Source organism: Bos grunniens, chromosome 2 (assembly GCF_055505025.1).
Source record: "Bos grunniens cultivar Pamir isolate PY7600 chromosome 2, Bosgru_T2T1.0, whole genome shotgun sequence".
NCBI classification, from domain to species: domain Eukaryota; kingdom Metazoa; phylum Chordata; class Mammalia; order Artiodactyla; family Bovidae; genus Bos; species Bos grunniens.
In genome coordinates, this window is record NC_141166.1 from 50,645,571 (window position 1) to 50,671,792 (window position 26,222).

At 38.0% G+C, this 26,222-nt stretch overlaps 1 protein-coding gene across 15 annotated transcripts in view; it reads left to right on the top strand.

Moving 5' to 3' along the window:
* The first annotated feature begins 402 nt into the window (after positions 1 to 402).
* Positions 403 to 26,222, top strand: part of RFTN2 (raftlin family member 2) — a 77,511-nt gene continuing 51,691 nt past the window's right edge. For 3 of the 15 annotated variants that reach the window (XM_086347509.1, XM_086347564.1, XM_086347608.1), the window contains exons 1-6: positions 794 to 1,157; positions 3,075 to 3,206; positions 15,576 to 15,759; positions 17,330 to 17,444; positions 21,330 to 21,609; positions 24,023 to 24,226. In XM_086347509.1, the coding sequence (XP_086203635.1) occupies positions 3,200 to 3,206; positions 15,576 to 15,759; positions 17,330 to 17,444; positions 21,330 to 21,609; positions 24,023 to 24,226 (790 nt within the window). In that variant the 5' untranslated portion in view covers positions 794 to 1,157; positions 3,075 to 3,199. Of the gene's footprint in view, positions 701 to 793; positions 1,158 to 3,074; positions 3,207 to 11,280; positions 11,437 to 13,717; positions 13,944 to 15,575; positions 15,760 to 17,329; positions 17,445 to 21,329; positions 21,610 to 24,022; positions 24,227 to 26,222 lie in introns of those variants that run through there. The other 12 variants (XM_086347476.1, XM_086347530.1, XM_086347548.1 and 9 more) reach the window with 9 other exon arrangements.

Sequence of the window (26,222 nt, forward strand, 5' to 3'; positions counted from 1 at the left end):
TGAATTGTTCTTGACTTCAGGTAAATAGCAACTTGTAAGGCTGAATGAATCAAGTTGTCAGTTGTTGTTTTTTAATTGAGGATACTCTGGGACCTGTGGAAGTGTTAGTTACTATCATAAGTCTTCTAACAGTAGAATATTTTAAACTTTGTAGATGTTAATGAAATTAATAATCCACATTAATGTCTCTTTGCAGTTAAATCTTTTTATTATGTTTAATATAAACATTTTATTTGTGGCAGTTTAGTATATGATTTTTCCAACAAAAAAATAAATAAATAAAAAACCTTCATGTGAAAAGAAATCCTCAAAAGTGCTATCTAAAGACTAAGAATGGAATTTTTTTTTAACTTTAACTTTTTTCTTTCTAGACTCCAGAAATAGTTTCCTGACTTCCTTTCTGGAAATGATTTTTGTTTCCAACCACGTTGAGAATCCATTTTTTTCATTCTCTCTCTCTCTCTCCTTTTGCTTTCTTGGTAGTAGCAGGGAGGAAGGAGGGGGTGGGCACAAGAAAGAGGGAAAAGAGAAAACAGAAAAAGAATTGCATGCCACTATGTCTGAATATAGCCTCTACTTGTAGGTATTTCCATCTGATTTGCACTTTTGCCTTTTTATTTCCGTTTCTGGACACCTTCTTTATCATCCAGCCAACTGGAATAGACAAAGCACTGTTGGTGCCCTGAGCGACAGAACTCTGGTAGGGGGCTGGCTGTAAATTGACGTGGCATGGAAATTCTCCGCTAAGTTGTAGCAGCTTGCATGTTTCTACTAAGATCAAGCCCAGCCTCCCAGAGCTGTAGCTTAATCATCATGGGTTCAGCGACTTTACAGCAAAATGGATAGAAAAAATCTTCAGCTCCTTTCTTTGGACTCAAATGTTTTCTTTTTGAGTATCTATGTTTTAGAGGAAAAAATCCAAGCAGTTAAGTCTGTAACTTTCTTTTTGCAGCTTAAACAACAGAGTTTGCTGGTCTCCCTCCCCTATCCTGCAATTTAATTCCTTACAGATTTTGCCATGGGGTGCGGACTTAGAAAGCTAGAAGACCCTGATGATAGCAGCCCTGGAAAAATATTTTCTACCCTGAAGAGACCGCAAGTGGAAACAAAGACAGAATTTGCTTACGAATATGTATTGCTGGACTTTACATTACAAGGTATTTTTGCTTCTATTTTATTTGTTAAATGAAAGATTTCAAAGATAAAGGACTACTAGTTTTTTAAAGGGTTGGTTTGTGGCTTTTTACATGGTGCTTCATAATTAGATTGTGCAATCAATCTAACAATAATGCTTTGTTTCTTAATTACATTCTGAAAGATTTCAGTTCTGTTTGCTTTGTTTTTTGTAAATTTGGCTCATATGTACTTTATAAAATTAGAAAAACTGCTTGGAAACAGTTCTTTCACTTTTAAATCAAATGCTTATTTGTAGAAGGATTCATGAAAAACGCTTGCTTTCTCGGCCAAGTAGCTATAGCCTTAATGACAGTTTATGTTTTGAAAAAGATCTGAAAGGCACAAGAAGGTGGCATGTAGGAAATGTTACTTGCATCATGTGGAAGAATATTTGCTAAGACGATTCTGAGGCCTCCAACTGTGTTAAATGTTGTATTGTGCTAGTCATTTGATATTTTTGACCAAACTAAACCTGAAGTTTGAAAATACAGTAAAAAAGAAAAAACTATAGTCTTCTGTAAGATACTTCCTTTGCTTGATACCCGGTCCCTAACAGAGAAACTCCCTGTTCCAGAAAGTTGGAAACACAAATAAACAAGCCCAGATGGCAGCCTTGTGCACAGAACAGAGGCAGCTCGACTTCACAAATACTTTACCTCACTCCTTTTGGAAACTTTACTGTACAATGACATTGATAAAACTGAGTTTTTAAAAAGCAGAAGTATATCTTTAATTATAGGGTACTAAAAATGAAGTTGACTGTCTTGCTTGCTATTAGAATTTCCAGATATTAGTATTAAGTTCTTATTGGCAAGTTATGCTTTTAAATTCTAATAAGCTGCACATTTTATCAGTTAATAGATTTATACTAAGTATATTATCAGGCTGGATATTAATTTATTTTAAACACAAATTCTCCATTTTTTGGTTTGTTCTGTAAACAGTGGATCTTTGTGCAAGTAGCAAGAGCAGCCCATTTTTCTTTGTCAAAAACTGAGCTAGCCAGCAAACTCCCTTCCAGAGACATATGCAAAGTCTGTACATATATTTTTAATGTATTTACATTTCCATTTTTACCTAAGGTTAAGGCTACCAAAAGGAAAACTGTCAGTATTCTTACTTTTCTTTTTAATGATGAAAGTTAAAAGTAGATAAAGATAATGGTGATAATCAGAGAAGTAACTACTCAAATGAATTTTTCTATACTTTTTCAAAAACCATCATTTGAGAAAATATTTGTAATGTGGTGCTATATTTTCTCCATTGATTGTTGTCAATTATTTAGGACTGATTTTTATAAATTCAAGGACACAAATACATATTTTCCTTAACCTCAAAACCTTATCTGTTCATAAAGATTAGGCCACAGCCATTCTGATCTGTGCTTTAAGATTTGCTGCACAAATCCCCATAGGTCTTAAAGCAACTTAATTTTTTTTTCTGATTTATTTCTTCCCAACAGTGTTAGCAATGTCAAACAAATTTGTTTAAATGCAACCATCCTTGAATCAGAAAAATCTACAGTTTTCTTCAGAAGTCATTTTGGTTTTGTTATTATTAGAAGCCCTTTTCTCTGTGAAAGGAGTAAAATTTCTACCTTTCACTCTACGTGTTTGGATGAGATGACAGAGTATTACAATATAAAGTGGAGATACGGGCATAGTTTGCAAATGCTAACTCAGAAAGCAAGCATGTATTTTAAAGTTGCACCTGGTTCCTATTTGGTCCAGGCGCCTAGTCTCCTGGTGTTCCCTTTCTCTCCGATTCTTCCACATGTTTTCGGTTTTGTTTTGTTTGTGTCTCTGCCTTTGCTTCAAAAGCCAAAACTCAGTATCAGCCCAGCTCCACAAATCACCTTTTTCTCTTCTGTTGTATCTCACCCCCACCTATTCCTCTAGTGTACAGAGAAGTGAGTCACATGGGGGTTAAAGCACGCCAGCCTTCTACGTTTAGCCCCAGCCATTCTGACCTGGAGTTGCTGTAAGGACTACTGAATAGTGGCATCTTCTGCCTCTCAGAGGCCATGTGCAGTGAGTAACCTTCCAGGAAACAAAATGGTCTGGTGGCGACAGCTGTGTGTGCTCATGAAGAGTCTGTCTCTTACGTTATTCTCCACTGTTTTTCCCAACAGAGAACATGGGATAGGGAGTTAGTCCCAGTGGGGCAGGAAACCCTTTGAAATTTTCAGTGCCCTGTGTTATAGTGGGTATAATTATCTTGAACAATTTGTTTTCCATTTAGTTCCATTCCCTCTGCATGTATGTGTGTGTGTGTGTGTGTGTGTGTGTGTGTGCCTTTCCCACACTTTTTTTTTAGTGTTGTGGGGACTTTGAGCCATTATTTATATATCTCTGGTGGTGGTGGTGGTTTAGTTGCTAAGTTGTGTATGACTCTTGCAATCCCATGGACTATAGCCTGCCAGGCTCCTCTGTCCTTAGGATTCTCCAGGCAAGAATACTGGAGAGGGTTGCTATTTCCTATGGGAGAAATAATAGTCTAATCATTAAGCACACAAGGGTCTGGAGTCAAGTTCCTGGCTTCTGAATCTATACTCTTTCACTCACTAACTTAGCAAGTTTATGAACTTTGCTGTATCTCAGCTTCCTCATCTATGAAATGGGCATTCTAATGGTGCTTACATAATAGAATTGTTTTAAGGATTAAAGGAGATTATACAAAATAATCTCTTTGAAAAAGTACTTGGCACTTGGTAAGCAGGGCTTCCCAGGTGGCTCAGTGGTAAAGAATCTGCCTGCAATGCAGGAGACACAAGTTCAACCCCTGGGTAAGGAAGATCCCCTGGATGAGGAAACGGCAACCCACTCCAGTATTCTTGCCAGGATAATCCCATGGACAGAGGAGCCTGACAGGTTACAGTCCATAGAGTCACAAAGAGTCAGACATGACTGAGTGACTGAGCACCCATGCACAGAAGAAGCACTTAATAAAAGTTAAGTATTATCCCCCCTAGCTTTAGGCCAGGTCTACTAATTGCACTATTGAGATTTCAGCACAGTCTTTGTGATAAATTTTCTGAATTATTGTATAGTAATCTATACATGTGTATTAATGAGAGTGTGTGTCAGAATTTCTGACACATATTACAGAATTTATTAGTGAAAAGTTCAATGAACTCTGCAAATGATCCAGAAGGGTTGGTGTGCCTTCTTGTGCAATCCTAGAAAATAATCTGAATAACCATGGCCTTAAAGATTTTTAGAGCATGTATATCTTTATGATTAAAAAGAAATTTCTATAATATTAGAAACCCAAAAGAAGGACAGATGGTAACTTCCTTATTTGACTTTCTAATAGAATTATGTAAAAACGCATTGAGAAAAATTTTGCTGGGCCCTGGCTAGCTTTCTTATTATGAGAACAGAAACTCTCATTGTCTTTTGTTATCATTGTTACAGTAATAAATATATTGATGTATGGATTCCATAGAAGATGCTGATAAGCAATGAAATACAAAAAGAAATAACGCATAGTTTTTGCCTTCTGGTACTTTAAATTCTAATTGGTCAGACTGGACAAGATTATGAACTCCTTAAGGTCAGGAAGTATGCCGTGTCCACCTTTGCATTGCTGTGTTTGGCACACTGTTTGGCACAAGACTGATGGCCAATAACTGGTGTTGAAATAATGGGCTTCCCAGGAGGTGCTAGGGGTAAAGAACCTGCCTGCCAGTGCAGGAGACATAAGAGAAGCGGCCTCAATCCCTGGATCGGAAAGATCCCTGGATCAGAAAGATCCCCAGATTGGGAAGATCCCCTGGAGGAGGGCGTGGCAACCCACTCCAGTATTTCTACCTGGAGAATGCCATGGACAGAGGAGCCTAGCGAGTTATAGTCTTATAGGGTCGCAAAGAGTTGAACACAACTGACAGTGTGGACCTGCAATGAGGAGAGGATACAAGGGGCATTTGTAAGAGACATTACCAAAGAGGAACTTAGCCTATGGTGGGCTGGATAGGGAGGGACAGAAAGAATGAGAAATCCAGGATGACTTCCCAGTTCTGAGCCTGAGTAACTGTGGGAATAACCATGCCTCCCACAGTACAAGGGGCATCCCACAAAGAGTCAGTGGGTGAAACAGCAATTCCATTCCAGGCACGCTGCCTGTGAGGTGGCAGTGGAACATCCTGGCAGAGAGAGTTACAGGTACACGGCTGGAGATGATGACTTCCAGGAGGAATTGAAGTAAATAAAGTCTTAAAGAGGAGAATATGGGCAGAGCATAAGTGTCTTGGGCTGAGTCATCAGGCATATTTAATGGTATTGAGGACTATTCAACAAAAATGACGGAGTCTACAAGTCATTCCCTTGTAGCTCAGTCGGTAAAGAATCTGCCTACAATGCAGGATGCCTGGGCTCAATTCCCTGGTTGGAAAGATTCCCTGGAGAAGGAAATGGCAACCCACAACAGTATTCTTTCTTGGAGAATCCCATGGAACAGAGGAACCTAGAAGGCTACGGTCCATGGGGTTGCAAAGAGTTGGACACGACTTAGCAACTAAACCACCTCCAACAAAAATGACACAGTCTGAGGACAACTGCAACGTGTATAGCACCAGAGAAAACAAGGGAAGGAAGGGCTTCAAAAAGGAAGAAATGATCAGTAATTTTAAATACTAGAGAACTTTCAAGAAGAATGAAAATGCAGCACTGAAGAGAATGCATCTAAAAATCAACAAGAGATGAATAAAGTGTCAGAAATGAGGGAAGGAAGGAAAGAAGGAAGATCAGTCCAACTAAATTTTCTGTATCTGTTTGACTCATAAGTTCTTGAATATTTTCTCAAGCTGTCAAAAGATTTTCAAATGTAAAATGCTACATAAAAAGAAATTTATAGCAAAAATTGCTAAATTTACTCAAGCGTCAACAGAATCCTTGACATGGTCCCTCGTGCAAACTCCTACCAGGTGAAAAACTGCATACAGACTTTCCTTATGTTTAAATTGGTGGGATATTTTGGTTTAAAAACATAATAAAACCTCACAATTTCAGACTGTTATAGAAGAGAAAGATCCTATTCTGACCTGGGGGAGTAGGGAATCTCTGATAATAGCATACAATTAACCCACTTGTTAGCTAAGACAGTAAGGCGTCTGCCTACAATTCGGGAGACCTGGGTTCGATCCCTGGGTCGGGAATATCCTCTGGAGAAGGAAATGGCAACCCACTCCAGTACTCTTGCCTGGAAAATCCCATGGACCAAGGAGCCTGGTAGGCTACAGTCCATGGGGTCGCAAAGAGCCGGACACCACTGAGAAACTTCACTTTCACTTTTCAACCCACTTGAATAAATATTGATGTTGGGAGGAAAATACATTCCTATTGGCAATCTACATTATATTGGGGTTTTTTCTTATATCTGGGTGGACATTTATTTATTCTCTGAACTAACACTTACTCAGCACCTACTGAGCTCAGAATGAGGATACAGAGATAAGTAAACCCTAGTCCTTGACTTGTAAGAACCTGCATCGTAGCGAGCATCCTGCTGTGGGGTATTCATTTATGGTGCAAACACTCTATGCTGTGATACAGGCTTTGCTAGAAATCTGAGGGTTGTAGAGGAGGAAAGAAGAGCACCTCCACTTGATAGGTAGATCCAGAAAGACTCCTTAAAAGACATTCCACCTCAGGCTTCCCTCAAGTGGTAGAGAATCCACCTACCAATACAGGAGACACAGGTTCAATCCCTGGTCTGGGCAGATCGCACATGCCCATCGTGGCAACTAAGTCCATGTGCCACATATACTGGGTTGGTGCTTTAAAACTGGGAACCACAACTACTAAGCCCACGTGCCGCAACTACTGAAGCCCGTGCCCTACAGTCAGTGCTCTGCAACAAGAGAAGCCACTGCAATGAGAAGCCCACGTATCGCAATGAATAGTAGCCCCCACTCACCACAAGAAGAAGCACGCACAAAGCAACAAAGGCCCAGTACAGTCAAAAATAAATAAATAAAATTATTTTTTAAGAAAAAAAGCTTGCTTTGTTGCTAAAAAATGTTTTTAAAAAAATTTTTAAGTGCCACCTCCTATCATCTAAAGAATGAGTGGAACTTAGACAAAGATTTGTATCCATAATACATAAAATGAAACTGAAAATCAAAAAGGAAAAAACAACTGAATAGAAAAACAGACAAGAAATTTGGACAGGTAGATGACAAAATAGGAAATCCAAATGGCCAACAGACATATGAAACTGTGCTCAGCTTCATTAGTAATCAGGAAAAATGCATGCTAAAACCACAGTGAGAAACCACTACAAATTATCCAAAAAACAGCTAAAATGTTAAGAAAATGAAAGTCATGTCCAACTCTTTGTGACCCCATGGACTGTGGCCTGCCAGGCTCCTCTGTCCATGGAATTCTCCAGGCCAGACTATTGGGGTAGGTAGCCATTCCCTTCTCCAGGGGTTCTTCTCAACCCAGGGATGGAACCCAGGTCTCTTGCATTGCAGGTGATTCTTTACCAGGGAAGCCCCTAAAATGTCAAAAGACTGCTGATACCAGGTATTTGTAAACTGGTACAACCACTTTGAAAAAAAAATGCTTTGTCATTATCTCTTTAGCAAAGATCCATATCCCAGTGGAAGCGTGACTACGCATTCACCTGCAGCACATACAAAAATACTGATAGAAGGACTACTTGTAATAACCCCAAAAGAGTGAACAACTCAGAAATCTACAAACAAGAGATTGGAAAAGTAAATTATGGTATATCATACTATGCAGGGCTTCCCAGGTGGTGCTAGTGGTAAAGAACCAGCCTGCCAGTTCAGGAGACACAAGAGATGCAGGTTCGATCCCTGGATCAGGAAGATCCTCTGAAGTGGGAAATGGTAACCCACTCCAGTTCTTGCCTGGAAAATTTCATGGATTGGGGAGCCTGGAGGGCTACAGTCTATGGGGCTGCAGAGAGTCAAACACTACTGAGCGATTGAGCACATGTACCTGTACATACAATGCAACCCTACACTGCGGAAGTAAGACTCAGTTCAGTTCAGTCACTCAGTCGTGTCCGACTCTTTGCCACCCCATGAACCGTAGCACGCCAGCTTTTTCTGAAAAGGGCCAGATAGCAAATATTTTAGGCTTTGTGACCCATGTGATCTCTGTCCTGACTACTCAGCTCAGCCAATGTAGAGTCAACATACCATATGCGACAAAACAGGCCATAGGCAGTACTTTTGTGGTTCTCTACTATAATGCAATGAGAAAAACAAATCATAACTGCACAAGCTGTACCAGGTGAATTTCACGAGCTTAATGTTCAGTGAAAGAAAACAAACACAAAAGCACATATTGTATGATTCCATTTACATAAAGCTCCAAAAATTGAGAAAACTGAACTATAGTGTTTATTTACATTCTTGCATGCATGCATGCTAAGTCGCTTCAGTCATGTCCAACTCTTTGCAACCCTATGGACCATAGCCCACCAGGCTCCTCTGTCCATGAAATTCTCCAGGCAAGAATACTGGAGTGGGTTGCTGAGCCCTTCTCCAGGGGACCTTCCCGACCCAGGGATCAAATCCACATTTCTTACGTCTCCTGCATTGGCAGGCAGGTTCTTTACCATGAGCGCCACCATTCTTGCATAGTTAACTAAGAAGAAGAGCAAGGAATTGAGGACCATAAAAGTCAAAGTAAAAGAAAAAGTCAAGTTAGCACAGAGTGGGAGAGAGGGATTGTGATCGTAAAGGGCGGAATGGTAGGCTTCTGAAGTGCCTGTCATTTTCAGATTTTTGAATGGATGGCATTACCAAATGTTGGCACTTTAAAATATGTTTTGTGCTTTCTGTATGTTACGTTTCTACCCCCAGACAAGATTTTTTTAAAGGTTAAAAAAAAAAAAAAAAAAGCTAAGTAGGAAGTGGGAGTAAGACAAGGCTGAAAGACAAGATGAACAGACTCAGAAACAAGAGAATATTTCATGGTTTGGGAACTGCAAATAGAATAGGTGGAGTGCAGCACATGAAGGAGGCAGCAGTGGAACACAGACTGCAAGAGTTTTAAGTGGTCATGATGTGATCTTTTGCACAGCTGCCTATAATAATGAACTATGTAGTTCCTCCAGTTGGAGTGTATTTCAAAACTACAACTGTATTACTTCAATTAAATATATTAATGAGTGACTACAAAGATGGCAACTTTTATTGAAAACAAAAAGTTATGTAATTTGGATGTTCCTTATATAGTAGTTTATATTTCTAAGTAACAAAACATTTTGACAAGTAGCGTAAACCAGATACTCCTTTTAATATCCATACATTAAATTGCTTAATAATTTATAGAAATCAAAAGCTTTAGTGCAGCTCATGTCTGAATTTGCACAAATTCCGAATTAACAAAATTGCAAATGAAGTTTTACTTTCCTGTAGGTGCTAAAAGGGCTTCCCAGGTGGCACTAGTGGTAAAGAATTTGCCTGCAAATGCAGGAAACGTGAGAGATGCAGGTTTTATCCCTGGATCGTGAAGATCCCCTGGAGGGTATGGCAACCCACTCCAATATTCTTGCCTGAAGAATTCCATGGAGTCATTCTTTTTTTTTTTTTTTTAATTTTTTTTGGACCTCGCGGGCCGGGCGACCTCCCCCTGCGCGCGCAGCCCGGGCCTCTGCCCGCCCCACCCACGCCCAAGCCCCCCATGGAGTCATTCTGTCTGGTACAGTCACAGCCTTTGTTGTTGTTGTTGCTGTTCTGTTGCTCAGTTGTGTTGGACTCTTTGCCACCCCATGGACTGCAGCACACCAGGCTTCCCTGTCCTTCACTATTTCCTGGAGTTTGCTCAAACTCATGTCCATTGAGTCAGTGATGTCATCCAACCATCTCATCCTCTGTCACCCCTTCTCCTGCCTTCAATCTTTCCCACCATCAGGGGCACAGCCTTACCACTCACTAACAATCTGGGCAAGTTATCAAACCTCTCTCTTCCTGAGTTTCCTCATTTGAGAACAGTGATAATATCTACCTTATGGAGTTTTTGTAAGGACTTATTAATATTAGGCATGTAAAGCACTTCACATAGTGCCTGGCACAGAATACCCTGGTATATGTTACTTGTTATTTTTTACTATAATTGCTAAATATAATATGGATTTTGACAGTCTGTTCCCTTTTGAAAATATGGTAAGATTACTTGCCAGTGTTTGCCATCGTATCTTTATCTGAGGAAATAATGTTTCATAAATATTTCAAAAATACATACCAATCTTCACAAAAAAACACATTTATGTGTCCTGGACTTTTTTCATAGAGTTACATCATCAGAGCGAAGCTTTTGGTATTGAACAAGTTCTTAGCTTTATACTAAAAGAATGTGAGTTTTTTGTATTTTTAAAATTAGATCTTTATCTATGAAGTTTTTAAGCAAAGGACCATAAAAAAGTGTACTGATATTTTATTTCAGAAACTATGAGGAAAAATGACAGAACGTTACTTAACCTTCTATATGTTTACATTTTAATGAGAAAAAAATCCACACTGCATGTGGGTAGTTTTCAAAGCAACTACAAAATACTTTCCTTCACAATGGCCTTGTAAGGTATAATAAAGCTTTTACCAATCATGTAGCATTGATTGAATAGCAACCAACCCCACCCATTAATGCTGTCAACAACGTTTGTTCCATCTCCCAAGGAACTGAGAAGGAACTCTTGGTGGTTGAGGAGCTAAGAGCAAGATGGCTCGCAGCTGCTGCTAACTGCCTGTGCTCTTCAGTTCTAGCCAAAACAACCACACCTCCCCGCTAATTTCCTGTGTTTTAAAGTAATAGAGTCTCTGATATTACCACCCCAGTGTAAGGAGATCAAATCAAAGGCTTGACGCAGACACCAAGCCTCTCACAGAAACGTAATTATCCACTCTAGTGAGCGCTGATGAAAATACCTCACTCTGGGGGCACAGCTCACCCTTCTTCACGTCTCTAAGCTGAATCAGGTTGCCAGTCTCTTTTCAGCACAGTTTAAAGCATTATTAAGAATAGAGGGGATTACATGAAGGGATGTTCTCAACAAAACTTCCAGATTTATTTCTCTTTTCCTTGCTCCTGGGTTTACTTTTCTTGAATGACACTGGCATGTTTAAAGTAAGTCACAGTGTCAGATAAGAAAGACAGTCTGCCAACAGAGTGAATCACAGCCCTCTTCTCACCACCATCCTCCTGTCTCCACTAAGAAGAAGATTCAGTGACACTGGGCCCACATGGCAACTACTGGACCAAGGCTGCTGCACTCTCAGATGAGGTATTAAGTCTTCCCCAGGTCCCTTCTCCAGCACAGCCCCTTTCTTTGTTTAATCAAGCTGGTACCTTTGGACATTTGAGTCTGGGACTCCATGGAATAGATCGGTGTGAGTTAGGGACCCTGGTCTGGAGAGTGAGCTGGGGACACCTAATCTACAGGGTGAGTTAGGGATTTGAGGTCTAGAGTGTGAGTTAAGGGCCTCTGATCTAGAATTCTACAGACGGACCCAGGCTGGGCTTTTGAAATAAGTCCAGATCTCTACAATGAACTTCTTCCTGGAGATTTTTTTTTTAAACCAACAATGACTTGTCTCTGAGAACAGCTTCCATTCAAAACCGTCTTTTCTGAGCTGGGCCACCAACAGAGAGACACGTCTCTGATGTCTCTGTGTTTATTTTGTACCAGGCCCTGGGCTCATGTTTTATAGTTACTATCAAAGCAACTCTATGAAGTTAATTTGTCCCCATCTCAGAGAAGCAAAGTAACTGATTCCAGATCTAGTACATGGCATAATTTGAGCCCGGGTGATTTGCTTCCCGATCCTAACGCTAACAGTGAGAATAGTGTGCTGCCCCTCTTTCCTCGGGAAAGGACTTTATTTAACAAAGCAGCCAACAGTTGTATAGCACATGCTAGCTACATGCCAGATGCTTTCTAGGAACAAATATAAACTTATAAATATAAATTTATTCAATCCTAACAACCCTATAGAGACTGTTATTATTCTCACCTTGCAGATGAGGAAACTGAGGCACATGGGTGCAAAGTACCTTGCCGGCCCTCAGCAGTGAAAGTGAAAGTGCAGAGTCCTAACCACTGGGCCACAACGGAATTCCCCATAGAATCTATTTTCTAAACTGCTGCTCCGTGAGCATCCTGGAGCTCTGTTCACTGAATATGTTAATGTTACAACCAATTTTTCATACAGCTGGTCCTTTAATAAGTATATTTTAAGCATTTACAGTAATTGTCATGTCTATGCTGAGTGCAGTTTATCAAAAGACACACAGACCTCCAAATAGAAGAACATGCACATTTGAGACAGTTGAATAATTAATGTAAAGCACTGGGCCCAAAGTGATATGATCCTTACAAAAACTTATGCTAAGATATGCTTATAAGTATTGATGTACAACTTTTCTTTACCCCCTTTGTGGCTTTCTTGGACTTCTTAGTTTGTAATTCCTCCCAAAACTTCTGTCTGTTTGTATGTTTGTGTTTTGTGCATTAACATTATTTTGCATTGAACTCAAGACAATAACCTTACTTCACTGAGAGTAGAAGAGGATGTAGATTAGACAAGAAAAACTGGATTTGTTCCATTGTCACAAAATTTCTCTGACATCACCAGAGAACAGGGTGTTCCTCAGAAATACATTCTCTAAGTGAACGGAAATCTCTTTGAGCACCAGTGTCATTTTGTTATAGCCATCTTCTCCATGATTGCATTTAATGTGCTACAAAAGTCTGCCTTTGAAAACAGTGTTCTGAAACAATAGAATGGAGGGAATGACTTCATTATCAAGTGGACCAGTGAAGTGTAGAAGGTATTTTAAGTGACCTCAGACTGTAAAGTTTTTATAGTTCTTTTATCTAGTTTCACAATTCATTTTATTCCCTCTGATGTCCTCTGCCCCCTTGCAGGCCATCACTCTTTCCTTGCTGCTGCTGCTAAGTCACTTCAGTCATGTCCGACTCTGTGCGACCCCATAGACGGCAGCCCACCAGGCCCCGCCGTCCCTGGGATTCTCCAGGCAAGAACACTGGAGTGGGTTGCCATTTCCTCCTCCAATGCATGAAAGTGAAAAGTGAAAGTGAAGTCGCTCAGTCGTGTCCGACTCTTAGCGACCCCATGGACTGCAGCCTAGCAGGCTCCTCCGTCCATGGGATTTTCCAGGCAAGAGTACTAGAGTGGGGTGCCATTGCCTTCTCCCTTTCCTTGCTACTTCTGTCCAAGTAGGGGCTCCAAGCCTCTACCAAAAGACTTAGCACTAAACATAAGATGCCTTTAAGTTGTACACACAGACAGAATTAACTAACATTGAATCTCATAACCAGAAAGCTGTGCTCTTTTCAGTTCTTTTTAAGCCATCTAATCAGTTTAGAGTTGGATGGCTAATTCTCCCTTTCGACAAAGATAGACTAGGGCTGTGTGGCTCAGCCTTTGGCAGATAACAGTCTCCCGATAGATTCTGATAAGTGTTTTCTTTTTGTTGCATTTATTCATATGTAACTTTCTACTCATGGTAAGTGATTCTGGTTTTATGCCCGTAAAGAATTCTCAAACAGCAGAGCCAGATATATAAACAAGTAACTATAATGTAGCTTGGTAAGGGAGCTAGTAGGATGCACAGCACAGAGGAAGGCGTGATTAACTCAGCTTGGGGAGCAGGAAAGGAAATGAAGGTCTGTAGGCATGAAATAGTGTGCCTGGCTCAGGAACACCAGTAAATCAGGCCTGCCAAAGCAAGACGTACAAAAAAAAGACCGACAAGACTGAAGGCTGAGTAAGTAGATAGAGGCCAGACTCTGAAGATTCTTCTGAATTATGCTAAATATTTCCATTTTCTACAAATAAGCAATGAGATCTATTAAAAGATTGAAATTTTCTTCAGAACTATATAGGATTAGTATAGACGTCTAAAAATAAGTTTAGGCTACATTTCATTCCTTAGTCTTAACAGTTTATTCTCTTTTATAGTTTCTTATTTCCTTTGTTTGGAAATCAGCGTTGGTAGTTAAATACTAAAAAAGTAAAACCAAATGAATCACAGAGTGATTGCCACACAAGCAGGCAGAACTGGGTCATTTTGCAATGAAATCCAGCTGTTTCTTCCAAGCCCAGGATCACTCTCTTTGTTTTTATTCCTATTCATAATGATGAAAATATATTGTATATAGATTAGTTTAAATCCAAAAAAGGATGAACATTTGAGTAAATGGATTCATCATGGTTTATATAACTTTTCTTGGAGTGCTTTATTTTCATTTGAAAAGTTGGCATGAACCCACATGAACCCAAGTGGTGTGTTTCTGTTCCATCACGTGGATCTGAATGTAAGAGCCAGTGGGGATTTCCTCTGACCCTTCTTCCTTGTCTGCTTCTTAACCTACTTCCTGTGTTTGGGCAGCTGGCAGCAGCTCTTTGCTGGACAGCACTGACCACACTAACAGAATGCCAACAACCAGTGCTACCCATACCTGGAGTTAATTTCATATGTCTTGTTACTCAAGAGATAACCAAATTACAGCTCTATTTATAGCTATTAATTCTTGGTGGTTTTCCAGAAAGTTAGAAATAATATTACAGAAAATGAAGTTGTTTTTAAAATTAATACTGAAAAAATATTCATTTCCCATATAACACACCCTTTTCCTTTTACTGAAAACTATACAGATTCTACTTTTCTATAGTTTCTACAGATTTGTCCTACTTCAAAGGGATGGTTCAACTGCATACCAAATTTTGCATTTAAATTTCCTTTATATTTAGAATTTTTGCTTATTAAAAAGAATTTCTGGGTACCTTTACTTTTTCAGTTTCTTTACTCAAATATTTATTAAGTGCCATAAGAAATCATATTTTTAGTTTCCCAGAGAAACTTAAAACATGATGTTTTTGAAGTGTAATTGGAAATAAGAAAGCACTTAACAATTCTTGCTTAACAAATATCATTTCTTCATTTTTAGTCTTTAGATTTGTATGAATATCACTCTTAAGAAATTTTACATCTCATCTTGTCCAGAATCATAAAAACAATTGGCTTCTAAACCTAATACTGTTTCTCCTATATATGTCTTCTATATCTATTAATGGAAATAGAGTCACTCAAATGAAATCCTAAAATATAAAACTGCCTTAATAGAAATTGAAACATACATATATATATACAAGGTATTATATTTCCACTTTAAGACATATTGGTAATACTATATATCTGCCAGCTTTTAAGATTACTTTTGCTTTTTTTTCTGGAATTAACTTAGAAAATATGTAATCCCTGTTAGTGTAACTTTATTTGAGATTAAGTCATATGCATGAGTGTGTTTTCTATTCATTAGTGTCATCACACATAGATAGAAATAATGTATAGTTCAACTTTATGAATGTGCAAATGTCTCTGTATTTGATATTTCAGCTTCACCAAACCCAGAAGTCATCAAGATAAATTCCATTCTTGATATAGTAACAAAAGTGGAAGACTACTATCTTAAAGGATATATTGTTGGAGCTATTCATCCTGTTATACAACCTGTGGGGCAGCAAAAACACTTGCCTGCAAGTTACCTATACAGGGTGGTGCTATCGCGCTTGAAATTAAGGTAAGGCTGGTGCTCAAGAAAACTGTCATATTGAGAAGCTGTTAAGAGAGAAAGTTTTCTTTGGCTAAAAGAAAAGAAAGTTTGAACCCAGTGATGGAGAATAAAGGATAATTAGGGGTTTTGGCTTAAAGGCAGATTTTCCAACAAGTTGAACTTGGATTGGGAGAAGAAAATGTCAATCTCCTTCCTTAAAACTTCTCAGGATTGAGCCCCTTGCAGACAAAAATAGGTCCTTGGTAAGGATGTCAGTGAACAGAAGAAAAGAAAAATATACTCAAGAAGAGCGAGAACACTCCTGTAGCAACTTCACCAGATGAGGGAGTAACAGTTAGCTGCCTCCAATCACTGAGCTGAAAGAGCTGACTGAACAAGTCCTCTTTCACTGAGCATTTTTTCTGAAGTGTCCGATGTAGTTTTACTAACAGTAGCCACAGAAACTAACTTCTAAAACTTCTACAGCAAAAAGTCCTACATGCTGAGTTCTTATAAACTGGATAGATCTCTTACCAGCTTTTTCCAAAAACTAGGAGATAAAAGTCATCCTTTTTAGATTTTTTTTTTAGCTTTTTAAATTTTAATGGCTGCTTTTCCAGACAATACAAATGTTTTTCCTAACCTAGCTTGTACATTTGATAGTATTCAGAATACTGTTGTTCCTTACAGGTGGAAAAGTAAAAATAACCAAACCAATGTCTTTGATACACATATTAAATATTTGTTACACAACTCTTCAACTGTATCAAAATCATTTCAAAGACCAAGGTAGAAATTGTGTTTTCTCTTTACAGTGATGGACTAATAATCACTTTAACTGTGAAAGGACTAAGCAGAGAAGGGAAAATGAAATAAGGGAAAGAGAGAAGGAAACAGAAAGATTGGGGGAAAAGAAAAGGCTTTAAAAAAAAATTCCCAATGTGCTTTTAGGAACCCTGTCTGCTACTGAATAACTAACTGCCCACTTGGACATTCTGAGAGGACATGTACACAACCAGCTTTATCCATGACAGGGTGCCACATCAGGTCTTTACTAGTTCAAGCATTACTAGGTAAATAGGTCACTTACCACACAGTAGCAACACTTTATGTCCTAACTACAAATCTTATAAACCATGGATAAGTTATTTTTCTCTTTTTGCTCTACTTCAAATAGATTTAGCAGTGCCCTGCCATGGCTAAGAATAATCAAGGGGGGAAGGTGAGAAAAGAAGAAAAAGGAAAAAGATAGGACAATACTTATCTGCACTTAAGAAGGATCACTTTTGCACAATAATGAGGTATAGCTGTGATCTAAAATAATTTCTCATAACTTATCAAAACAATGGACGTGTAGCTTTTCTTTCATGTTAAATTAGAAATTAAATTCTTAGAGATTTTAACCAAGGTAATCTAAATAAAAATTATTATGTTTTTTTCTGATAATTTTACATAAGAAGACAACCATTAAAGTTGAAATAACAAAGAAAAAGGGATACCTTGACCTTATTTGTGAGTAGCTCACTCATTTTCACATGAGCTTATTAGTTAAAAATTAACAATTGGCTTCCAACCATAAACATATTCTCTGTTACAGCACGAAGCATTCGACAGCACCCAGTGGACAAAGACGCCCAAGGCTTGTGATTGAGGAATGTCCTTTAACTTATGAGACACAAACAAATGACGTAACAAAAGAACTGATAGAAAAGGTACTAAAATACATGTTTTTACATGGGATATTGAGAAATATTTCATATTTCTTCATCAGTTTCCTTTCCTACTTTAAAAAGAACAGGGAAATGATAGGTGACTTAGTCTACTAGGCTTTAAAACAAAGCATATTACCAAATTGTAGAATTAAAAACAGAAATAGAGGCCAGTGAAACAGAAAAGAAATGCCAGAAATAAATTAATACATATATAAGAGGTTTCATAACAAACCTGATAAATAAAATGGAGAAATAACCATTACTTAGTGAATGGTGCTGGAAAAATGGGCAATCGATCGGTAGAAAATAGACTCCACACATTTCACATAAAATAAAGGGTTAAGTTTTTCAAGTTTAAAAAATCCAAAAGAAAATGAAAGACTGGACATGTTTAATTATAACAGTAGTTGAGGAACTTGAGTTTGAATATATAAATATAATTATATACTAGGAAAAAAAGAATCCGGAGAAATGGTCAAGAAATGTGTCTTACGGAAGCTTCATTTTCAGAGTATATAGGAAATGAACACAAAAGCATGAAAGTACATTCAGTCTTGAATGGACCGACAATCCACAGAAAGTACAAAGGAAACACAAATAATGAAGAAACATTTGGCAAAGGGTTCAACCTAACTAATAAATTTTAATGTAAGTAAAAACTGAGAAGTAATACCTCACCAGTATGAACTGAGAAATTAAGTTGAAAATATTAAATTCAGTGCTGTAAAGACCTTTAAGAAAAAATTCAAATATAGTCATATATAATGCAGTTAGCACTGGAATAAATTAGTACAGTGAATATCAATTTGGTTATAAAAATCATAAATCTTATTTTATTTTCCTTTTTAGGAATCTATTCCAGGAAATTGACTGAAAAGGGAAAAGTCATGTTTATGCAAAGATACCTTAAACAGGGGCCAAATTCTCAACAACTGGAAAACTGAGAAGGAGGCAATGGTCTAACAATAAGATAGAATACTTTATGGGCATTGAACATGACAAGTACATTGGCTGTTGAGAGAAAAAAATCTATTCGATAGAACTTCATAAACCTTAAATGAAAAATTAAACACTATATGTATATTGATTGAAAAATTGTACATTCATAAGTATTTGAAGTTGACAGGATTTGATGGCTAAAGTTTGGATTTTTTTAACTTTAGTTGGATTGACATATGTGTAAGGTTTAGCTTTATTTAAATGAATACAGCCAAAAACCTAAGGCATTTCCTGTCAAATAAGAAACTGTGAAATTTGTTCACTGTTACTATTGTGTTGTTCCCAAGCTTTAAATGACCGTGTAAGACTATCTGTGGCTTGTGTTTTGCCAGTTATAGCAGCTAAGTATTTCCCATTTAGATATAAAGTCACCATTCATTAAGGTTTTTTAGGAACAGTTTTCAAAACTAGATTTTTATAAACAAGGTACTCATACACTATTTACTGCTACTATTCTGGGAAATATTTTTTATGGGAATAAATTCACTCCAGAAACAAAAATGAAACTGCTAATTTAGTCTTAATAGATCGTCATGAGAGCCCTTGTTTTGCATTTGACTTCCTGAACACAGTTAAAGATCTATTTAAACAGGAAAGTACTATTATTTCAGCAATTAGAGTAATGGGATTATTTTATGAAGAGAACAGCTTCAGGAAACATAGCATGTGAAATGTTTGAACATTGCCCCGTGTATGAACAAGAGCAATAGATAAGTGCCAAATACTATTTTTGAACAAACGCTTTATATAAAGAGTTGATTATTGAACAGCTAGATTTTAGGTTATTTTAATATTATGTCAATGTTTGCTCTTTTTTAAATTTAGATTTACAAATGTTTTCCCTAGGATTTCTAAATAAAAAACATTAAAAACATCACTCTTCTAAATTAAAAATGGAAAAGACAGTACTATTCCATAAGATAACCAAACTTTTCCAGACAAAACTTTTTAGTAGTAGAGAAAGACTTCTGTACTTTTTCACCCAAATCAACAAATAAAACCTAGAAAAAGCACTTTGACCTGGCTCCTTACCACATCTCCTCTCCTCTCCCAGGAGTCCTGATATAAAGGACAATTTATGGTTATTTTGGAGGTTTCTTGCAATGCTACAGTCATAATGTGTTAATTTATAGGAGTAAATGATACTGTGTCAGCAGTGTTTGTCCTAGCTCCAAATACCCATAGTTTCTGCCTGGCTCAGAATTCCCTCCTCTTCGGCCAGAGCTAAGTTACAGTCGGCCCCTTTAAGTGGATATTGCAGCCTGATTTCACCCTGCTTCTTCTTCTTTTTTAAAAAAATATTTACTTATTCGGCTGCACGGGTCTTAGTTGGGCTTCCCCAGTGGCTCAGCTGTAAAGAATCTGCCTGCAATGTAAGAGCCGTAGGAGACACAGGCTCGATATCTGGGTCTGGAAGATCCCCTGGAGGAGGGCATAGCGACCCACTGCAGTAGTCTTGCCTGGAGAATCCCATGGACAGAGGACCCTGGTAGGCTACAGTCCATAGGGATGCAAATAGTTTGTCACAATTGAAGTGACTTGGAACACACACATGGTCTTAACTGTGGCATGCAGAATCTTTAGCTGTAACATGCAAACTCTTAGTTGGACATGTGGGATCTAGTTCCTGAGCAGGGATTGAACTTGGGCACCCTGCACTGGGAACACGGAGTCTTAGCCACTGGACCACCAGGGAATTCCCTCACCACTCTTCTTACTGGCCTTTTTCATTCCCTTTCATTTCTGACTATAGATGTTTGCACTTGCAATCCGCATCATAACTCTTTCTTCCCCTTCCAAGTAAATTTAAAACACTTAAAACATTTAAAGTAGTGACAATATAAAAGATGTTTCTATTTCTTCATTTTAACATATTTAACGAATACTTATAGAGCACATATAGGTACAAAACATTGCAACACAAAAATGAGTAAGATAGTGCCTACCCTCAAAAGAAGTGTGTTTAACACAGGAGAAAGACATGACACAAAAAGAACAAAGAAATGATGCAAAAGCAGAGAAAGAAAAGTGCCAAGTGTGAAAATAATCACTCTTAAGCTCTCAAATGATTTCACTGGCATTGTCATGTGTTTCTGAACCCTACTCAGTAACTGACAAGATTGAATCTAATTATGTGTATTTGGCCCAGAAAGGAGACAATAGCTTCAAGATATGAGCAGATCAGAGTGGGAGTATGAATTTGGCTTATGTATATGCATACACATTTGTCAAGAGTAAGTCTTTTAACATTTTTCTTTTACCTACATCAAGCAAACAAGACTGCATGTTTTCTGCTTTTAAATTAATGTATCTTCTTTATTAATTAAGATGTATTTGGTAATGTTATTTTTGAGCATTTCTTTTTTTTTTTTTTTTTAAAGTTTTTATTTAATTATCTGGCTGCACTGGGTCTTAGCTGTGGCATGTGGGATCAAGTTCCCCGACCAGGGATCAAACCCAGGGCCCCTGCATTGGGAGCATGCAGTCTTAGCCACTGGGCCACCAGGGAAGTCCCTGAGCATTTCTTAGAATAGTTTTATATTTTACTTCAACTGGAGAAACCATTGTTAACAGGGCTGCAAAATTCATGCTATAGAATTATTAGTTGTTCCCAAATAATAACCTTTTGGAGAAAATACAATTCTTGTTTTCATAATTTCTAAAGTGTATTAGTTCTGTTTGAAGAAGTCAGAATAATAGTGTGACTCTGTCTTAGGCCTGGTCCTGTATTAGAGGTCATTAGTTTGTTTATGAATAGGCCTTTAGTTACTGGTCGATTTACTCCTTTTCTAATGGATTTCCTTAATAAGCCTAAAGATTAATTGATAAAGTAATCAATGTAAATGAAGTTTACATTTTGTTCTAACATCTCTTTTTAAACCTCAGGTTAATGTAGCTGCTAAAAGAGGAATGAGATTTGTTGGATTCATATCACAGCATTACCCACCACTTAAATTCTGCAATGGAACCAACCTCGATGGAGACATTGAATCAACACTGCGTGTGAGACGTAGTCCAGAGGAAAACTGTAAAAACTGGAATGAAGGAACATTAAGTGGGCAATCGTCTGAAAGTGGAATCGAGGAAGAACTGCATCGTGAAAGTGGACAGTGTCAAATGGAACGAGATGGCAGCCCCAGTTTCTCTAAATCAAGAAAAGGAGAAGGTAATAATAGACAAGAAGAGTAGAAATAGGATCTATATTCTTTTAAATTTAGCAAAAATATGTTTTGAAAGGTTTTTAACAAAAAGGAGACAAATTATATCTCTAAAGATTAATGAATAAACTTGTATAAACTTGTCTTGATTTTTTTAAATTATTACAGATGGGTGTAAGGTAGGGCAGTTTTCCATACAGTTATCCCTGGCATGGTCATACACCATCCACGTAATGAAACTTTGTGTTAAAAATTGGCTTCTGTTTAGTCATGAACCAACACCTCTGTAAAATAAAGGCTGTGCATGTGTACCAAAAAAGTGATTCTGTAAAGAAAGCTGTTCTGATTTATGTTTTTCCCTAAAAACAGTCTGTGAGAATTTTAGTTTTGGCCTTTCCCATTTCATGGATGGTTTTCACCTTTGAAGTTAATTGGCTTCCTTTAATCACCAACTGGAATATGAGAATGCACATCATGATGAAACAATTAATATAACAATAGTGCCTGCATCCTTAAATAACTTTAAACAATAGTTTTATTCTTCTTTGCAGCTAGCAAGTCTTCCCAAGAAACTGAGAGTATTTTGGACTGTTTTAAGTTTTCTGATACATTTATGGACATGATTTAAAAAGCACTAATAGAGAAAATCAAAGACTGTGTAAACCTTAGAATTAGGAGTTTACAGTCAGACTGCCTCAGTGTCTTTAAAGAAAGGTGTTCCTGTGATAAATAGAAATGAGATGTCTACAAAGTGCTTATTCTGCCTGGCACAGAATAGACTCTGTATTAAGTTAGCTGCTATTAACTGATCCTTTGATCAGTCTTGGTTGGTGCTGAGGCCACATGCACTGGTGGTATCAGCTTTCTGGGCTGTGGTGAGATTGCTCAGTATTTGTGCATGGCAGACATTCATTGGACCACAGTCAGCATGGCCTCCTTAAGAAAGAACCAAGAGCATTTCCCAGCTCATCATCTCACCACCTCACCACCACCAACACCATTCCATTTTTATTTAACCAGTTCTTTAGCTAACTGCCACCCTGATTTTCCTGTAGTGTGAAAAATTTAGGAATGTAAGAGTGAACGAGTGTTGGAATTATGGTCATTATTATATTCTATTCTATATTCTGTTATATGGTCAACTATTATATTCTATCCACATGTATGCTGCATGCTAAGTCCAACTCTTTGCAACCGTATGGACTATAACCCACCAGGCTTCTCTGTCCATGGGACTCTCCAGGCAAGAATAATGGAGTGGGTTGCCATCCCCTCCTTCAGGGGATCTTCCTGACCCAGGGATTGAACCCAAGTCTCTTGCATCGCCTGCGTTGGCAGGAGGGTTCTTTACCACTAGCGCCACCTGGTATCCATGCTATACTATGCTATGCTATGCTAAGTCACTTCAGTCGTGTCCAACTGTGTGTGACCCCATAGACAGTAGCCCACCAGGCCCATGGCTACTTTTAAACTCGTGCTCATTCCCATCCTGACTTTGATTAGATCAAATGTCTATTCCTAATCTTTTAAATTCCAAATCAAATATGCTACTTAATTATCAGTCTTTAGATTCTGCCTTCTATTTAGATTATTTTAAAACCCTGATAACTTTTCTATGCCAGGGGTTGGTTCTTAACTTTTGGTGCAGGGGGTTGGGAGCAGACGCATAATAAAGACCTCTTGGAGAGTCTGGTGAAATCCATGGAAACTCACCAAGAAAAACACAGATAACACACATATCCCTAATACTGTCTGTGATGAAAATGACGTCAGACTTCCTAATGCACAACCAATGATGTGGGTCCATGGACCTCCAAGTTAAGAATTTGCTAACTTAAAGTAGTATGCATTCTAGAGTCACTTTCACATATGTATCCAAGGAATGAGTAATGTTTGTAATAACAGAAATTCAATAATAATATCTATTTCCATCAATAGGAGAAAAGTAAACTTGAATGCTATGTAACAGTTAAACTAAATGAACAAGACCTACATGTATTAATTATACTTCTAAAGCATAATATTGAACAAGAAAATTAACTTATGGATTGATACACACAACACCCCATTTTTAAAAAATTTTAAATTGCAAAACATCATTTATATGTATAGACATGTATTTTAAAGAACAGAAGTACTTGCATGAGAATGATTAACACCAAATTCATTACAGTAGCTATTTCTGGAGAATAGGATTAGGAGAGATACATCGTGAGCCTTATCTACATACATCTCTCATTTCCTTGAAAAAGCTCTGACGCAAACATGGCCCAAAGTTAACATTTGATAAAACTTGCATGGTAGGTAATTTATTATTCTCTGTGCCTATATGCTTGAAATAGCTCAGGATTAATTAAATTTTTAAAACACAATTTTAGTAATACTTTCCCTTTTTTCTTCCTTCTGAATACCTATCCTCAGATAACAAGTTGTATACAGTCTTCAATGTTTTTGATGATGAATCAACCTGCTGGAACTATCAGGAAGGCATCCTGTCAATGAAAGTAACAAGAAAAGGCTCTGTCATTAGTACACTTGATGCTGATTGGCTGGAGTTAACTACATTTTATTATAAACAAGGCTTGTCTTTAATTGATTCTTTTGTATGCTGGGAAACATCTAAAGGTAAGTTTTATATTATGATATGTTGATACCTAAAAAATTTGACCTGTGTCAGAGTTGGTGGAAATGTTTTTGCCTCTCAAGTTCAATGGCTAAAAGGACAGATATTACTACTAAGAAAAAAGATTCTAATTATTGCACAGTATAGTTCAGTTTAGTCACCCAGTTGTGTCTGACTCTGCAACCCCATGAACTACAGCACACCAGGCCTCCCTGTCCATCACCAACTCCCGGAGTTTACCCACTCTCATGTCCATTGAATCGGTGATGCTATCCAACCATCTCATCCTCTGTCATCCCCTTCTGCTGTCAATCTTTCTCAGCATCAGGGTCTTTTCAAATGAGTCAGCTCTTCACATCGGGTGGCCAAAGTATTGGAGTTTCAGCTTCAACATCAGTCCTTCGAATGAATACCCAGGACTGATCTCCTTTAGGATGGACTGGTTGGATCTCCTTGCAGTCCAAGGGACTCTCAAGAGTCTTCTTCAACACCACGCTTCAAAAGCATCAATTCTTCGGCACTCAGCTTTCTTTATAGTCCAACTCTCACATCCATACATGACCATTGGAAAAACCATAGCTTTGATTAGATGGACCTTTGTTGAGAAAGTAATGTCTCTGCTTTTTAATATGCTGTCTAGGCTGGTCATAACTTTCCTTCCAAGGAGTAAGCATCTTTTAATTTCATGGCTGCAGTCACCATCTGCAGTGATTTTGGAGCCCAGAAAAATAAAGTCAGCCACTGTTTCCACTGTTTCCCCATCTATTTGCCATGAAGGACAGGACTGGATGCCATGATTTTCGTTTTCTGAATGTTGAGCTTTAAGCCAACTTTTTCACTTTCCTCTTTCATTTTCATCAAGAGGCTCTTTAGTTCTTCTTCACTTTCTGCCATAAGGGTGGTGCCATCTGCATATCTAAGGTTATTGATATTTCTCCCGGCAATCTTGATTCCAGCTTGTGTTTCTTCCAGCCCAGCGTTTCTCATGATGTACTCTGCATATAAGTTAAATAAGCAAGGTGACAATATACAGCCTTGACGTACTCCATTTCCTATTTGCAACCAGTCTGTTGTTCCATGTCCAGTTTGAATTGTTGCTTCTTAACCTGCGAACAGGTTTCTCAAGAGGAAGGTCAGGTGGTCTGGTATTCCCATCTCTTTCAGAATTTTCCACAGTTTATTGTGATCCACACAGTCAAAGGCTTTGGCATAGTCAATAAAGCAGAAATAGATGTTTTTCTGGAACTCTCTTGCTTTTTCCATGATCCATTAGATGTTGACAATTTGATCTCTGGTTCTTCTACCTTCTCTAAAAGCAGCTTGAACATCTGGAAGTTCACGGTTCACGTATTGCTAAAGCCTGGCTTGGAGAATTTTGAGCATTACTTTACTAGCGTGTGAGATGAGTGCAATTGTGCGGTAGTTTGAGCATTCTTTGGCATTGCCTTTCTTTGGGATTGGAATGAAAACTGACCTTTTCCAGTCCTGTGGCCACTGCTGAGTTTTCCAAATTTGTTGACATACTGAGTGTAGCACTTTCACAGCATCATCTTTTAGGATTTGAAAGAGCTCAACTGGAATTCCATCACCTCCTCTAGCTTTATTCATAAACTAGATGCTTATGAACCTTTGATGCTTCCTAAGGCCCACTTGACTTCACATTCTAGGATGTCTGGCTGTAGGTGAGTAATCACATCATTGTGATTATCTGGGTCATGAAGATCTTTTTTGTACAGTTCTTCTGTGTGTTCTTGCCACCTCTTCTTAATATCTTCTGCTTCTGTTGGGTCCATATCATTTCTGTCCTTTATCGAGTCCATCTTTGCATGAAATGTTACCTTGGTATCTCTAGTTTTCTTGAAGAGATCTCTAGTTGTTCCCATTCTGTTGTTTTCCTCTATTTCTTTGCATTGATCGCTGAGGAAGGCTTTCTTATCTCTCCTTGCTATTCTTTGGAACTCTGCATTCAAATGGGTATATATCTTTCCTTTTCTCCTT